The 18,880-nt window shown below is 27.3% G+C and overlaps 1 protein-coding gene across 4 annotated transcripts in view; it reads left to right on the forward strand.

Moving 5' to 3' along the window:
• The window catches only part of LOC111681619 (cystinosin homolog), a 21,244-nt gene continuing 2,364 nt past the window's right edge, over positions 1-18,880 (forward strand). For 2 of the 4 annotated variants that reach the window (XM_046950793.1, XM_046950794.1), the window contains exons 1-8: positions 3-241; positions 15,260-15,384; positions 15,453-15,552; positions 15,617-15,799; positions 16,882-17,242; positions 17,303-17,473; positions 17,800-17,917; positions 17,980-18,082. In XM_046950793.1, coding sequence (XP_046806749.1) covers positions 15,321-15,384; positions 15,453-15,552; positions 15,617-15,799; positions 16,882-17,242; positions 17,303-17,473; positions 17,800-17,917; positions 17,980-18,082 — 1,100 coding nt within the window. In that variant the 5' untranslated portion in view covers positions 3-241; positions 15,260-15,320. Of the gene's footprint in view, positions 242-15,259; positions 15,385-15,452; positions 15,553-15,616; positions 15,800-16,881; positions 17,243-17,302; positions 17,474-17,799; positions 17,918-17,979; positions 18,083-18,214; positions 18,722-18,880 lie in introns of those variants that run through there. The other 2 variants (XM_046950795.1, XM_046950792.1) reach the window with 2 other exon arrangements.

Raw genomic sequence — 18,880 nt, forward strand, 5'->3', positions numbered from 1 at the left:
TCAGTCATTTCGAGTACGTCAAACCGTTCGTTCGTCTAAAACTTGTATTTCAAATATAACGGAACAGTTTTAATTAACAAATTGTTTGTGAATTGGTTGTTCTTTTGTTTAACTGTTTTATAATTTGTTAATGAAACCTTTTTATGTGTTATAAACAATATTAAATAGAAGTTAATTATTTGCTTAGCAAAAAAAAAACAACAAAAAAATAATCTTAATAAATAAAATTGTTTTAAAAAAGGTAGATATTTTTTTTAAAAATGTGTTAACTAAAGTTTCTATAATTAAAATCTAATCTACTTAATTTTGCAAAAAAATTTGTTAACATTTAATAAATATTTTTTCTACTTAAGTTATAAAACTAAAAATCTTTAATGAAATTTTTTCGAAATAACAATTTAGCAACGTGTGCAATTTTTAATATTTATTTTATTCAAAAATAATTTATAACAAAATTTAAATGAAATTTGATATTTTTTTAAATCAAAAAATTACTCTCAAATGTGATAAATAAAATAAAACAATTTTGGTTTTAAATTAAAAAAACAAAACTGGTCTTGAGAATTTAATTCGACCTTAACACTCTTTTTATAGAGACAATCGATCGTTAATAAGAAAGTTCTTTTAATTAAAACTTAACTGAAAGTTGTAAAATTAAAAAAAGATGTATTAAATTAAACATGGCTACATTTTTTCGGTCCAACATTAAAAATTTCCTTAAATTAAAAAGAATAGAGTAAAACTGAAGTTTGAAAAGGATAAAATTTGATAAATATAAGTTTTCCCGAAGAAATTTAATGGTCTAAGAGTGGATTTTTGAGTTGGCGATCAATTTCAAACAGTTAACTGTTTATTTTTTTGTTGGTTGGCGATCAATTTCAAACAGTTAACTGTTTATTTTTTTGCATCAGCTGTCTACATTTTTCGATTTCTTGCTTAAGTTTAAACAATATCCATTGGTCGCTTAAATTAGCAAACAAGATTAAGAAACTGAGGGCGGGTTTTTCTGATAAAGATAATCTTCATTCATTGGTTAAACCTGGTTTAATATATGTTTTGTGTTTTTCAGTAATCGTGATTACTGCAGTATTCAGTCACTTATTAACTGATTGTAATTGGCCAATTAAACCTTAGTTATAAATAATGTATTCGAAGAAGAAAAACTTAATATATTAAGTAAATAGTAATTTTCTAATTTCTTTATATTGTTATTAAATGGTTATTTATATTTTTTCATTTTACAAAAGTGATATTTGCAAAAAACAGCTGTTAATTGTTTATGTTTTTCACTAAAAAGTTGGCAATACTAACAAAGTTAACAGATCCTAGATTCATAACTGAAAAACACAATCATAAGTTAAAGACCACCAAAATTTGTTCCGAGTTTAATTTAACTGCAAGTTAAGCCTAGTTTAACTGAGTAGTAAGAAACCTGCACTGTGTACTCAAAAACAAACTTTAGATGATTAATTTTAATTTAATCGCTAATTGTTCCCCTAAGATGGGCCCTAAAAGTAGTTTGTGAAAATTCTCGGACATTTCGAATATTGTTGTTCCTTTCATTAACAGGAAATAGTTCGGTGCACTAAAGAACTTTTTATTAATTCCTTTGCTTTAGGATCGTGTCAAAATAAGTGTAGTTACATATAAAAGTAAACGCTATTTTTCAATCGATCCAAATGTTAAAAAATGTATTCTATTTTTAAAATATCAATGATTTTTCAGTTGTTCAGTGAATCAAATTGTCATTAAAGTGACAGCTGTCATCAATATTATTTCAACAGTTAGATTTACTTTAAACTAGTTGTCGGTAGCTTCACTTGTGTCTAGAAAAGTAATATTTAATAATAAAATCCTAAGAAATTACCAACATGAGTTATTCCAAAATGTCATGGCGTTTTTCGAAAAATTCCCGATTAAGTGATTTTCGATTATTTCGAGTTAGAGCATATCAACTTACGAGTTACAATAGCAGTTATCAAGCAGAAGAATTATGTTTTAATTTTAACAATATTTTTCTGTAGAAAAACAAATAAGAAAGTATAGTCGGTCATTGCCGGCCATGTGATATACTACAACATATTATGTTATATTATTAATGAAATTTATTTTTTATAACAAATAAAGCAATAAATATGTTGAATTTTATCTAAATTTCGACATAATGAATACATTTTTGGATTTGTAGATGGCCTAGGGTCTAATAAGAGCTGATGATTATATAATCATAGTGGAGAGATTTATGTTTATAAAAAGAGCAAGTACTTATTGTAAATTTCATTATGATAGTCCATAGCTTTTTAATAAACTATGGAAGTTCTGCTGATTTTCTGAGTGGGAATTTGTAAGGTCAAATGAGGCCTCATCAATAGTCGACAGTTTATATAAAATTTAATAAGCCGATTTTTGTAGAGATAATAATATTTAACTAAATTTTAAGTTTCTAAATTCTTTCAGATGATTGAGGGCTACCAAATCAAAAATAATATTTCTAAAAAGTTTCGTCGAGTTATCTTAACAAATTCGACCAGTAGTTTAATAAAAGCCAACGAATGGACGCAAAACAGACGCGCTTACGGACTGGCTTTATCGAATCAGAAAGTATTTCTGAACTGATTTTAAGGTGACTGTAGGATCAATATTTTTGTGCATTACAAACATTAGCACAATAGCACCCGTAGCTATGTAGGGTATAATAAATAAAAGTGATAATTGGAATCAAACTATTTTTAAATAAAGAAATTAGGGATATAACTTTTAAAACATTTTCGCAAATATGGAATTAAGTAGAAATTATTAATAAATTATTAAAAACCCCCGAAAGAACTTATATACACAAAAATCTATCAAATAATCGTAATCAGTAGAGACTTAGGGCGAGTTTTTTTTTTATAAAAATAATCTTTATTCTTTGGTTAAACCTGGTTTAATATATGTTTTGTGTTTTGAAGTAATCAGTAATGTTACTTAGGATGGGTTTCTTACTCCTCAGTTAAACTAGGCTTAACTTGCTGTTAGATTAAACTCGGAACAAATTTAGACGGACTTTAACCGATTATTGTGTTTTTCAGTTTTAGATTAAAGTCCAGTTAACTTTGTTAGTAATGCCAAGTTTTCTCTCAAAAACATAAACAATGAACAGCTGTTTTTTGCAAACAATACTTTTGTAAAATGGAAAATTTTGGAAAAATGTTAAACTTTTAAAACAATAATAAATAAAACAAAACAATTCAGAAAAATGCAATTTACTTTGTTCTTCCGAAATCATTGTTTTTGTTAATTATGTTTTCTCACTTATAACATGAGTTTAACTGGCCAATTACACTCAGCTAAACTAAGATAATATGTAACTTTACTGATAACTGAAAAACACGAAACATATTAAACCAGGTTTAACCAAAGAATGAAGATTATCTTTATTAGAAAATCTCGCCCTTATTATCTTAGTTTAACTGAGTGTTATTGGTCAACTAAACCTAAGTTATAAGTGAGAAAACACAATCAACAAAAACAATAAAATAATGATTTCGGAAGAAGAAAAACTTAATATTTTAAGTAAATAGTCTATGATCGGCTTATTTTATGGATTCGTGTTTCGGTCTGGCGAATATTGGTCTATGTGCTGTCGCCGACTCTGCAAAGACCATCCCCTTTACGTTGTTGTGATGTTTTTGCATCTCGAAAGTTAAGCAACGGGGTCAGAGATTATATAAAGTAGATCAACTCACCATCTGGTTGAAAAAGTATCACCATAAAATATGGGAAATGTGACTGGTCTTCACGCAAAGCTCTTCGACAACTTGTACTCGTGTTACAGTAACACAAAACTATTAAAATAAATCGAATTTTTAACCTATTGATCCTACTATGTGTTAAATAAAAACATGTGGTTATATTAAGTAAATATGTATTTGTAATATCTCAATCTCAGATCTTATGGTTGTTTGCAAGTGGTCACACAAATAACCATTGAACCTGAATTAAAAATATAATCAAGATGTTTATCAAATTATTGTGATTTAAACAATAAAATCTGTGCGATAAGAAAAATTTATATTAAAAATTTTGTCATCACTTTCTTTGTTTTAATGGAGTATTTTTTTTACCAATAAAAATATATTTAATGTCATGGCAACGTCTTATTTCGAAATCTGTGCACAGTCAGAAATTGTCAGACCGAATTCAGAAGATAACTAATTTGAGGGCTTTTTTTTAAACAACTTTTTTATAATTTTGTTTTATTAATTTTTATTCTTTTAAATTAAGCTGTGATATCAATCATTTTACTTGAAAATATTTTAAAACCTATTAAGTATTTTTATGTGTAATATGTAATGTTTATAATTAACTGTCATTTTAGTTTCAAGTTTAAATTAATTTAATTTATATAAATAGCATCAAAAGCTTTTGCTACTGGCAAAAAATCTATGAAGTAGGGGTTTCGCTTTAAGGTGATAAGTTTTAGTTGAAAACTAAAACTAATATTGAGCCTAGAAACATGAAATTTAGCACGTAGGGCCTGGATAAAGTGATAACCTACAAAAGGCGACTTTTTGGTACATTTACGTTCTACAAAAAGTACTTTTTGAATTTTTTATAATATTGAACTTCAAACATAAAATTAAGCATGTAGAGCCCGGAATAGCAGAGAACCCATAAAGGGGGACTTTGGTACTTTTTTGTTGTACAAAAGGTACTTTTTGAATTTTCTGTAATATTGAACCTTGGAACATGAAATAAGGTATGTAGGGCTCGGAGTAAGTGAAAACCTATAAAATACGACTTTTTGGTACTTTTTCGTTCTACAAAATGTACTTTTTGAAGTATGAAGAGTCTGGATTATGTTAGAACACATAAAGGGGACTTTTTGGTAATATTTGATTTTTTTATAATATTAACCTAGGAACATGAAATTAAATATATAGAGTCCGGATTAGGTAAAAACATATAAAAGGCGACTTTTTAATACATTTTCGTTCTACAAAAGGTACTTTTTTAGGAACCGATTATAGTAGTAATATATCACCTAGGGAGGGATCAATTTTCAAATATTGAATGTTCACTGGGTAATCTGTAAATTAATCTTGGGAATTTTATGCGATTCTAGAATTAACATTTTTATTAGTTTATCTAAATTTTCCCAGGCCATTAGTATAGTTTGTTTAAAAAAATTACCATATATTTTCCGTTTTACGATAAATTTATTTTTCTATATGGAAACCCCTTTTTATTTGTAATAAAATACCAAGAATTTGTTGTTTTTAATGGACTGTGAAATAATTATTTTACAATTAATAAATTGTTTCAGAAATTTTATCAACATGAATTTGTTCATTTTTTAAAAAAATTGACATTATTGCTTAATTACTGATAACATTCGTTAAGTTAATGATATGAGTTAAAACGTATTTTTTTTTTAATTTAAATAGTTTTAAAAATAAACTATTCCGAATTCTGTGCCTAAAGGCTTGATTTATGAACAAACTATCTCTTAGAAGTCTTATTTTTTTACTTTATTTTTAGAACACAACTCTTTTCCTAAACACTACCCAACAAAACTATTTAATTTTCAATGACTACAACATACTATCTGCATTACTTTTAAGTACTCTTATAATTACTAACATATATAAAAATACATTACTTATCACTTATTTAAGTAGTTATGAAGTGAAATTTGTTTTAAAGTTTTTTTTTTAACATTTCAATGTAAGTTTTAGCTTTGTATGTACATATATTAAATGAGACAGACCTCTCCGAATTTTCGATATTTATGAAACGATATTGGCCCCTATTCTGCATTTCAAATTGAAACGCAGTTATTTCTCAAAAAATATCTGATAACCAAATGATTTGGCTATATTGGGCCTCCAGTAAATATAGTTCTTTAAACATATGTATGGAGAAACGGATGGACAAACAGACAGACAGTTCTCGAAAAATGTATAGGCCGAAAAATTTTGACAACTCATAAATTCTTTTGACAAAGTGAAATAGGGTTGACTAAGCAGTTGAATACGTGGTGGGTATCATAGAGACCTTGAACACATGCTGGACATTTGTTAGGGACGATACTATCTATGCGTTATTAGTAGGAATTAAACCTGTTGCTTAGTTGTATAGTTTATCTTCTGTCTGCTATGGACGAAGTTCAAATACGCCCGCGGAAATATTGTTGTCTCTATGAACGTTTTTCAAAGCTGCCACATACGAGGACTGATCTATTGGATCCTGCACAAAACCACGTATGTTCTCCTCGTATATACAAAAATCCTTACTGACATGCCTCGGGATAGCATTTAAAGTTAAGATGACTCTTTCTATGACATCCGAGGAAGAACTATTTAGTCAACATGGCATTATTTTCTTTGACTCTGATGACCTTCGTGTAGATGATGTTTCGAGGTTATATATAGGCAGCCCGATACAGTCCTTAGGGCAGTATTTTAACAACTTTGAATGATTTTCCCCTGGATATCGCTGAGTAAAGCTAACCACACTGGAGGGGGTGGTTTTTCTGATAAAGATAATTTTCATTCTTTGGTTAAACATGGTTTAATATATATTTTGTGCTTTTTCAGTAATCAGTAAAGTTTAATTGGCCAATTAAACCTAAGTAATAAGTGAGAACACACAATCAACAAAAACAATAAAATAATGAATTCGGAAGAAAAAAAACTTAATATTTTAAGAAAATAGTCATTTTCTGATATCTTTTATAGATATTATTCTTGTTTTAAATGCTTATTTATATTTTTTCCAAAATTTTTCATTTTACAAAAGTATTATTCGCAAAAAACAGCTGTTCATTGTTTATGTTTTTGAGTGAAAAGTTGGCAATACTAACAAAGTTAACTGAACTTAATTCCATAACTGAAAAACACAATCATCGGTTAAAGTCCGACTAAATTTGTTCTGAGTTTAATCTAACAGCAAGTTAAGCATAGTTTAACTGAGTAGTAAGAAACCCACCTTGAAGTAGCATAATTAACTGCCCGATCAATCGTTTGATTTATAGCTCATAAGGTATTCATACCCCTTATGCTATGTATACACGGTTGTTAGATCTTACAACGTTAGCAGTAAAATGTGCAGTATAATAACTGTATAAACTTACAATGTTTGTCTTCCAATATTGTCAGTAATGCTTTTTTGACAAAGTTGTACAAGAAAAGTTGTAGGTTCAAACAATTGTGAGATCTGACAACCGTGTATCATGGCTTTTAGTTCTAATTCGCAATTTGTGCGTGATTGCAGTGACATGAGCTTTTGAAGTGAAGTTGCAAATAGGATGTCATAAGACCAAAAATTTCAACTCCATCGACCACAACGTCAATGATTAAATTTACCTTCTTCATTGATAGTTGCAGGTTAAGCGCATTAATATAAAATTAATGTATTTGTTTATATTTAAAAAAACTTATCGTTACTTTTCATCTGCTACCAGTAAGAAATTTTGGCGACTATGTTGAAAATTGAATTAAAATTAATATTGATTGGTGTTACGCACGTATAAATATGATAAGATATACATAATAAATGCAAATGTTAATTGTAAGAAAATAAAAGAAAACAAGTATAAATATTATTAATAAATTACGTGAAGCTGATAATTTTTATTGCATGCAAATTATGAAATCTTTAAATAAATCTAGTTTATGGCAATACGATTTAATTGAACATTTTTCATTTTTAATATAAAATTATATATTTCTTGAAAACTTATAAAGAACTAGTCCTGTAATTGGTGCTACTCACTAAACATTTAATTTGATAATTTACTTTGTAAATATGTGTACGTTACAAAAACCTTGTTAAACTGTAATACATAAATAGTTATAGCATTTTTCATTAATAGTAATAATTTATTGACAACGTTAAAAACATTTTTCATGTTTTTTTTTTTAATTTTAATGCTTTTAATTAAAACTATATCGTACATAAATAAATTTATATATACTACAAAAATGCTATTGACAATGAATACATTTTCATTGTCAGATTTTGAAAAAATAGACATTTGCATTTGTTTAAACCTTGAAATGTATTGTGTTATGTGTTAATTTTGTTTGCAAATATTTTAAAGGAAAAATCCCAAAAACAGGCTGATAATGGGAATTTTACTTGATTGTATGACATTTGACACTTTTTTCAATTGTTTCTTGGTATAAACAAATATTGGTTTATAGCAATTTATTAAAATCTAAATGATTTTTAATTTTAAATTCTAGTTTACAGCCTATTCTATAGTCAAGTCTATAGACTTGTATAAAGTCTGTTCTATAATCTAGACTAAAAACTATTCCAAAGTCTTGTTTACAGCCTAGTCTGTACTTTAATCTGTAGTCTAGCCTGTTCTAGAGTCAATTTTATAGTCGAGTTTATAGTCTAACCTATTGTCCAGTGTAGTCTATAGTTTAGTATATAGTCCAGTCTACAGTCTAGTCTATAGTCCAGACTATAGTCTAGTCTATAGTGTAGTATATAGTCTAGCCTAAGGTTTAGTATATTGTCTAGCCTACAGTCTAGTCTATAGTCTATAGTTTAGTCTATAGTTTAGTATATAGTTTAGTGTATAGTCTAGTTTATAGTTTGGTCTGTAGTCTAGTCTATAGTTTAGTCTATAGTCTAGTCTATAGTTTAGTCTATAGTCTAATCTATTGTTTTGTTTATAGTCTAGTCTATAGTCTAGTCATTAGTCTAGAGTCAATTTTATAGTCGAGTTTATAGTCTGACCTATTGTCCAGTGTAGTCTATAGTTTAGTATATAGTCCAGTCTACAGTCTAGTCTATAGTCCAGACTATAGTCTAGTCTATAGTGTAGTATATAGTCTAGCCTAAGGTTTAGTATATTGTCTAGCCTACAGTCTAGTCTATAGTCTATAGTTTAGTCTATAGTTTAGTATATAGTTTAGTGTATAGTCTAGTTTATAGTTTGGTCTGTAGTCTAGTCTATAGTTTAGTCTATAGTCTAGTCTATAGTTTAGTCTATAGTCTAATCTATTGTTTTGTTTATAGTCTAGTCTATAGTCTAGTCATTAGTCTAGAGTCAATTTTATAGTCGTGTTTATAGTCTAATCTATTGACCAGTGTAGTCTATAGTTTTGTATATAATCCAGTCTACAGTCTAGTCTATAGTCCAGACTATAGTCTAATCTATAGTGTTGTATATAGTCTAGCCTAAGGTTTAGTATATTGTCTAGCCTACAGTCTAGTCTATAGTGTAGTCTATAGTCTAGTCTATAGTCTAGTCTATAGTGTAGTTTATAGTCTAATCTATAGTCTAGTCAATAGTCTAGTCTATAGTCTACTCTATAGTCTAGTCTATAGTCTAGTCTATTGTCTAGTCTATAGTCTAGTCTATAGTCTAGTCTATAGTCTAGTCTATAGTCTAGTCTATAGTCTAGTCTATAGTCTAGTCTATTGTCTAGTCTATAGTCTAGTCTATAGTCTAGTCTATAGGCTAATCTATAGTCTAGTCTATAGTGTAGTCTAGACTATAGTATATTTTTTAGTGTAGTCTATAAAGTAATCTATAGTCAAGTATATAGTCTTGACAGAACAATCGCAAATCGCAACATTTTTATAGAAAATTTTCCCTGTATTAAGGGATCAGAATTTTGTAGAGATTTCCCAACAGTAAAAATACAATTAATTATACAAAAAAAAAAATACATTTAAAATTTGCATACAAAGGATGACACATACAGATCATTTCCCCGAGATATTAAAATCAAGTTTGATGTACTTAGCTTATATATTAAAGATAATTGTATTTGTTTAAAAGTATGAGATAAAAAAAATATACTAGGAGTTATAGAAATGATGCGATATATCATGAGGCATACAAATTATATGACATTTTTTTGCACACAAATTAATTCAAACATATAAATTACAATTAATCAAAACAATTTGAAATTTCAGACAAAATATTTAACACAAATCAATGGAGTGAATTAAAGTGAACTGATGCATTTAATGCTAAAATATATACATATATATAAATATTTATGTATGTATATGCCAAGTAAAATTTAAATTAAATTGAATATTCAATTGTTCTGTTAATACCACATATTTATGATCAATTGATTTTGATTTACAAATGCATAAGGCAACACCAAGAACTGTCAGTGTGATAGTCTCTCTGGTGGTTTAATTTTACATTTTATTGGAAATCGGTTGTTCGAATTACATTAAAAGTTTATAGAAAATACTCTACATTAAACATTTTATACTTGAATATATTTTCTGTGAGATTTGGTTTTTGCACCCACTACTAGAGATGTAGGAAATTAGGTTGAAAGAAGGATGTAGTATACATCCGATCCGATGTTGTATACATCTGAAGAATCAGCACATCCATTTTTGCATAGATGTTCTCGTAATCTCGTATGTGTTCACTCAGAATACGTACCATCATACTAACATCAGACTTGCTCATTTTGTGCAGATTTCTCGTCATGCTCTCATCGGGGTCAGTCCATAGGATCTTTGTGGTTCTATTAATATTCCAAGAACCCTTATAGGATTCTCTCACCCATATTTTTTAATTCAGCTTTTGTTGCGTCAATTGGTTTTGCGTTTTTTTACGTTAACTGCCTCGAGCTCCCTTGATTTGCCTTTTCGTTGCCGACCAAGGCAAGGGATTCTGTGATCTCTAATCTAACCTAAACAAACTTGATGTATTCCAGACCAGATTATGTATATTCTATAGGCTCGACTATAGTTTATGCCGTGAACTATACTATATTGTATTCTTTATACCAGATTTGACAATAGTATATTCAACGGACCAGATTATAATCTATTCTATAGATCAGACTATAGTCTACGGATATAAACTATTCTTTTAATATGACTATAGTATATTCCTTTCTATGGATCCCACTGTGGTCTATTCTATACATCGTACTATAGTCTAACAAACCAGACTCAAGTATACAATTTTCTATAGATCGGACTAGGGACTATTCTACACACCAGACAATAGTATGTTCTACAGATCAGATTATATTTTATTTAAAGAAAATATAGTATATTTTATAGGCTATAGGTCTATTCTATACACGTTTTACAGATCAGACTATATTCTATTCAAAGAAAATATAAGTCTATTTTATACACCAGACAATAGTATGTTCTGCAGATCAGACTATATTCTATACAAAGAAGATATTGTATATATTTTATACATATATAGACCTAAAATCTATTCCAAAGACCGAACTATACTAATCTATAAACCTGACTATAATTTATTAAATGGATCAAACTATGCTCTATTCCATAATTCAAAATATTATCAATTTTTTTTAATCAATTCTACATTCAAAATAAATAGAATTCGTGTGCCGGCAATTTTTGGAATGTAGACACGTTTAAATCATTAAAAAATCGTTATATATTTTAAAAATATTTAAAACTTTTTGGAAATTTATCATAGAATGACCATATAATTTTGTAGCTTATTATCAAGCCCAATTTAACACATCATAAAAAAGTTGTTTATTTTTATTATTGATAAAAAATTATATTAAAAAATAAACAATTTATTAACACTAAACTATTTAATGAATTTAATGAAGTGTGATTGGAAAATATTTAAATCACGTTCCATGTTTTAAAGCAATGAAAACAAGCTGTTTCATGAAACGTGATTGCGGCTATGATGACGTTTTTTCTTTAGTTTTTATTTGTTTATATTCATATGTAATTAAATATTTTAAATAATATGAACTGTTAGTAGTATTAAAAGAAAAAAAACTGTAAATAAAAGAAAAAACAACTCAACACCCAGAGATTGGTGTCAGCAGAAAAAATAAAATAAAATTTAAAGAAGAGTAACAATATATGTAATTTGCATAGTCAGTAGTACTGGGTACACTTGTATTATTTGTACTTTGTAGGTATTATTGGCTCAGCAGACTGACGACGGACGACCACATTGACTGGGGTCAGTAACATGAAATTCAATTAACATTTACTTTGTGGAAAAAAATATTATTGTATTTAGTTATGGGGTATTTGTCACATACATATACATATCAATATTTTACATAAAATTCGATGTTTTTAAAAAATATTTTTTGATTATGTGATGGGATTTACTTTAATTTAACCCTTTTGGTTTAAATAATTGTTATGTGTATATATTTCTATATAATTGGAACTAAGTTGTTTATTTGTTGCATTGTGAAATTCTTTGTAAATTTAGTTGTTTTTTTTTTTGTTTTTTAAGTAGAAATAAATCAAGTTTAATGGGGATTTTTTTTTCTAAATGATGAAATAATGTTTATATATTCAGAATGAATTATATATTTTATTTACACGAGTGTTTGAAATGTTGTTTAGAGATTTTAGGGATAATATTTTAAACGTTTCTTAATATATTAATAAAAAATAAAATTTAGACAGACTTTAACCGATGATTTTTCAGTTATGGATCTAGGATAAGTTAACTTAGTTAGTATTGCAAACTTTTCAGTCAAAAACCAAAACAATGAACAGCTATTTTTTTGCAAATATCACTTTTGTAAAATGAAAAATTTTAGAAAAAATATAAATAGGGTAGAAGGGGGATCATTCGCCATAGGGCACATCTGTCAATGCGAATAATTTGAAAACCGAGTAATCGATTTTATCGCATTATCAAATTTTGTTTTCGTTTATCAATTATCTATCATCCCTGAAAATTTGAAACATTAACTTTACATATGATGGGAGGCAGACATGATTAATTGTTTTTCAAAGGGCTGTGAAAATATTTAACTGTGTGAACTTTTTGCGCTAACTTTTTTAGTTTTTGTGATAGAAAAAATATATCGGTCAGTATTAGAACGTCAATAATAGTGAACAATAATATATAATAATATTTTCGGTAATATAATTTGAAGCCTGAAAAAAAAATTGAAACTAAACCCCAGAACTGCCCGTGGGGCACATGCGCCAAATATATGTAAAGCTTGTGATGTAGAACAAAATTTGGTTAAAATATAGAAAAAATCAGTAATAATTTGTTTTAATTTTTTGTTAAGTTTTGTGAAATAAACAATAAATATCTGGTTTATTATACTTTGTTTAATGAATTAAAGTATAAAACAGCAAAATATGTTTTTGTTTTTGTAATTTTTTATTTTATTTTACTAATGACAAATCTGCCCCATCCCCTTGGCGGATTTACCCCATGGATGGGGCGGTATCGCCGTTTTTGGTCAGTGCGGAAAGGTTAAAAAAATATGTACATGAGGATGACTTTGGAAAGATTGAAAGGAATAAAACTAAAGCCAACATATCTAAATATCCAAACCAAGAAAAAAATTAAGAATAAGTATTGTGGTTTTAATTTGAGGCTGCCTCAAAAAAAAGTGGCGTATCGGCCCCCTTTCTACCCTAAACATTTAAAACAGTAATAATATCGATAAAAGAAATCAGAAAATTACTATTTACTTAAAATTTTAAGTTTTTCTTCTTCTGAATGCATTATTTTAATGTTTTTGTTGATTGTGTGTTCTCACTTATAACTTAGGTTTAATTGGCCAATTACACTCAGTTTAACTAGGATAATAAGTAACTTTACTGATTACTGAAAAACATATTAAACCAGGTTTAACCAAAGAATGAAGATTATCTTAATCAGAAAAACGCGACCTTAGAAAATTTAGAACGATTACCTATGGTTCAAACTTTAAATTTCAGAAGCGTATATAGACTATTCTATTGCCAGACTAAAGTCTCTTCCATAGAACAGTTTTTTTCAATATAGTCTCTATAGATCGTATAGTCTATACCTCGACCATACGATTGTCCATTTTAAAGACCATTATATAAATCATGCTTTAGTCTATTTCTAGACCATACGATAGTCCATTCTATAGACTATAATCTATTACATAGATCACACAACTGTTTATTATATACACCACACTATAGTCAATAATATACATCATAGTATAGTCTATTCCTAGACCACACGATATTCTATTACTTAGAACAGGCGCAAATCCACCGGGAGAAGGGAAATTTAACAACACAACCGCCCCAAAACCGAAAATTTTTCATACAAAATTTAAAAATGAGAAAAAGGGGAAAATAGAAGATAAATAATAGAAGATGTTATATATAGATTAGACTATTGTATGCAACAGACTACAATATATTCTAAGGGCAGGTCGTTCGAGAGCCGGATTATATAAATATTCAATATTGCCTTTATATTTAAAAAAAAAAAAAACTTAATGAACGATATTGCAAAAAATACAAAAGAATTTTAAAAAATTAAAAAAGGATTTTTATTTTTACCAAACAGTGTGTGATATAAAGATCTGTCGTTTAAATTATAATAAATACATAATGTAGTTTTCTTCAATTTATGTTAAGATATCTCAAAGAATTAAGAAGATATTAAAGAGGTTATTTTAAAGTCCACCGATTGGACTTTCACGTAACATTAAGATTTAAATATAAACCTGTATTCGCTCTGTTATAACTTTTAAGTGTTAAAAGTATTTTTGGCAAACCTAACGCTAATCCACTTTGTATTACTTTCCAATTGTAGTCGGAAACCAATGTTTACATAAACATTAAAAATAACCCAAAATTTAAAAAAAAAATACAACATTTGGCAAATGTTTTTTTATTTGTTTTGACTTCAAGTTACTCAATTAAAAATCAAACAAATAATTTCGTATTCAAGGGGTTAATGACATAATAAATGTTAATTTCAAAAATATAATAAAAACTTAAAATAATCGATCGCTAAAGATCACAAAAGAATTTCACTTAATTTCACTTTTATTAATACTTGTTTATTTACCTTTTCAATGGGGTTTTTAAATGAGCAAACAAGTAAATGAGCCTTATAGTTTATTTAAAAGTATTTATTACTTTTGGTTATTGTAAATGTATGGCAATAAAATAATAGTTAATTATAAATGGTATTAAATTGTTATTTATTTGTACTTTACAATATTTTTATGGGCTTTCAAATTATGGATTTGTTCGGAGAATTTGATAAAGCAATCACGCACAGCAATATCCAATCGCAATATCAGTACTTTAAGGAACGAGATTAGATTTTGATTTATCATAATTACAAGTGTCGTATAATGACTTTGCAAACACTTATTAAGACAACTTAATAAAAATTAAAAAACGGCTCAGGGTTAGACTAGGTAATCAATATTTAAACATTTATGGCAGCTGATGGAGACTTTTGTTAATATTTGTCTAACATTTTTTTATATTTTTATTGCAGATTTTATTTATTCTCTAAAATACTTTTACCTGGTCATTATCCATGATATTCAATTTTGAGAATGAAAATATCTAATTTGACAACTCAAACAAAATTGAGTTTTACCTTATTGTTACTAACAATATGTAAGTTGTAATTATTATATAAAAGCTGGAAAATATTAATATGTATGTAACAAATTTAACATTTTCAGTTTCACAATCATGGGCGCAGGCGCCTAAAGGTTTATCTATTTCTACACATGATATCACCGTTTTAATAAACAGTTCTGAAACTGTTTATGTTTATGTCAAGTATGTGATAGTTAATTTCATATAATGATTTGTTTATAATTTAAAAATTATTTCTATTTTATAGTGATCCTTTGGAACAGCATGTCACCGTAATTCTTAAACCACAACATGACAATCTAACATTAATAGAACCAACACAGTTCGATTTTAATGCTGATGGTGTACAAAATCAAAGTATTGTAGTTACTGGTTTGAAACCGGGACATTTAGAAGTAATTGCCGATAGTCAACCCGATGAAGAGTGGATGTAAGTAATTTTTTGGAAAATAAAATTCAGATTAAAGTTCAGACTATAGACTAGACTACAAATAGAGAAAACAAAATAGGCAATAGATAAGATTATATTCTATACTATAAGCAGGGATATTTAGTAATTCAGTCTAGTTTAAACTGTAGTCGTGACTATATTCCAAAGCTATAGCCTATAGTCCAGACTATAAACTCGACTATATAATAGGACATGATATAAAGATAACTGTTTCTACTATGGGATAGGCTATATTCAAAAGGTATAGGCTATATTCTAGATTATAGACTTGACTAAACTGAAAATTATGGACTAGACTACAACAACTTATAGTGCAGACAATATATATCAGACTATGCCCTGACTATAGACTCGGCTATAAAACATATTATAAACAAGATATTGGCCTGACTATAGACTTGGCTATAGTACAAACTGTAGACTAGATTATACTATAATTTGGACTATAGACAATAGATCCGACTTTTAACAATAGTCTAGGCTAAAGTACAAACTATATATTAAACAATAGTCTATAGACATAACTACAGTCTATAATAAAAACTAGACTAAAGTTTCGACTGTGGACTACGCTATAGCACAGCAAATTATCTGAATCGTCCAACAAAAATTTTCGGTAATCCAAAGAGAAAGAATATTTCCTGCAAGTTTTCTAAATAATAAAATTCATTTTAAAGTTAAAAAAGCACTTTAAACAAAGTTGGCATTTCCTTAATATGTTAAATGACGTAATTAAAAAAGTAATATTTAAAACTTACACATATTTGCTTAAAAATTAATTAAATTCTAACAGAAAATATCACAAAACTAACTTGTGGCAGAAATGTAAACAAAAACTAAAAAGTGCTGCCAAGTTTGTAGCATGAAAATAAGAATAAGTTTAGAGTTACCAGATGACATAAAAATTAATTCTAACGGAAAGTTGAGAATTTTTATAAACTGTTAACTTAAATAAAAAAATAAAGACAACATTAATTACTATCAACTATATACTTGCTTTTTAGTTTAAGAAAAACAAAACATATATATTTATATAATTATATTAATTATTACAATTTCAGCGTAAAAGATGTATTTCTTCGTATTACTGTGGCCAATTCTGAAGCTATTATTTACACTTCGTTGATTTTTGGCTGGATATATTTTGTGGCTTGGTCTGTGTCATTTTATCCACAAATATGGGTCAATTATCGTCGCAAATCAGTGGTGGGCTTAAATTTTGATTTTGTTTTCTTGAATTTATTGGGTTTTACTTTGTATTCAATCTTCAATTGTGGCCTTTATTGGATACCAGAAATACAAGCAGAATATACCAATCGTTATCCTCGTGGTCTCAATCCGGTTATGTTAAATGATGTAGTATTCTCATTACATGCCATGTTTGCTACCATTATTACTATTTATCAATGTTATGCTTATGAGGTAAGTTTTTAGTTTTTCATTTGAAATTAATTAATAATGTTTTATTTTCTTTTTCGTAAGCGTGGAGAACAAAGTATTTCGAAAACAGCTGGTGGTCTTTTAACATTATTTATTTTGTTTGTTATTATATCTTGTGGTTTAGCAGCTGGTAATGTTATACATTGGTTGGACTTTTTATACTATTGCAGTTATGTAAAATTAACTATAACAATTATAAAATATGTTCCACAGGTATGTATAATGGAAAATAAAATTAAATTATATGTAGCAATGCTTTAAAAATAGCACCATAACTTAGTTTAATTAAACAGTAAACTGGTGATGCCAAGTTGAGAAAAACTTAATGTTTTATTAAGGTTGCCATATACACTTGGATGATAAATTAAGATGGCAATGTTTACATTAAAATTCATACGTTACATTTGTGTAGTAAACAAACATAAAAGTTAGTAAAGAAAAAAATAGTATTTAAGTTTAGTTAGGAAAAAGATAATAACTTATAAATTAATCACATATAACTTTATAATTTAAATAATTATTTTTTTCTTTATGTAAAGGCTTTAATGAACTATCGTCGTAAAAGTACCATTGGCTGGAGTATTGGTAATATTTTATTAGATTTTACTGGAGGCACCTTAAGTATGCTGCAAATGATACTTAACGCTTATAATTATGGTAAATTAATAATATTTTTTGCTAATTATTAAGAATTTATTAAACTTTTCCTGTTTTTCTAGATGATTGGGTATCAATATTCGGTGATCCCACCAAATTTGGTCTGGGTCTATTTTCGGTATTATTTGATATATTCTTTATGTTACAGCATTATGTATTTTACAGGTATGTTTTCAATTTATTTAATATTTATTATAAATTACTTTGTAATCTACTTTACTATGGGTTTTTTGGTGACATAAATACATATACATATAACATTTTAAAAAGGAATCATTTTTTTTATATTTCATTTAGCGACTTTTATTGCAATTGTGGTACTTATAAATTGGCAGCAAAAATAGAAATTTATTAAAAACATGCGCACAGTTACATAAAACATTCAAACATTTAAGTTAGTTAATAAAAGAACGTCATTTAAACATTTTCTAACATTTTGTAAGATTTTCTAACTTTCTATAACTTCTTCTTGATATTATTTTTTCTATACTATAATCCAGTTCCAAAAACTACAAACCAATGTCCAGATCACAGTTTAGACATGATCAAAAACAAAGTCCAGACTATTTAGCAAAGCTCTGAAAGAATTCATACCTAATTCTTTATTTGAAATTAAGTTATATTTTAAAGAATTAACAATTCTTCAAATTCATTCCCTTTGGTTTAATTCCTAGAATTAATTCTTAAAGAATTAATTCCTATAGAATGTTAAATTCATTCTGAATGAATTAATTTAGTTTGCATTCAATCTGTTACAAATTGAATTCAAATTAATTTCAACAATTCCTATTGATTTTTAAATTACCTCCGAATGATATAAATTTTGTTTAAATTCAATCTATTACAAATTGAATTTAAAAAATTTTCAACCATTCAATTTGAAATAGATTGAATGAAGGTTTTGTTTTATAATTCAAAAGCATTCTGTATATTAAAAATTGAATTAATTTTTTTTCTTTCATT

Source organism: Lucilia cuprina, chromosome 4, assembly GCF_022045245.1.
Source record: "Lucilia cuprina isolate Lc7/37 chromosome 4, ASM2204524v1, whole genome shotgun sequence".
NCBI classification, from domain to species: domain Eukaryota; kingdom Metazoa; phylum Arthropoda; class Insecta; order Diptera; family Calliphoridae; genus Lucilia; species Lucilia cuprina.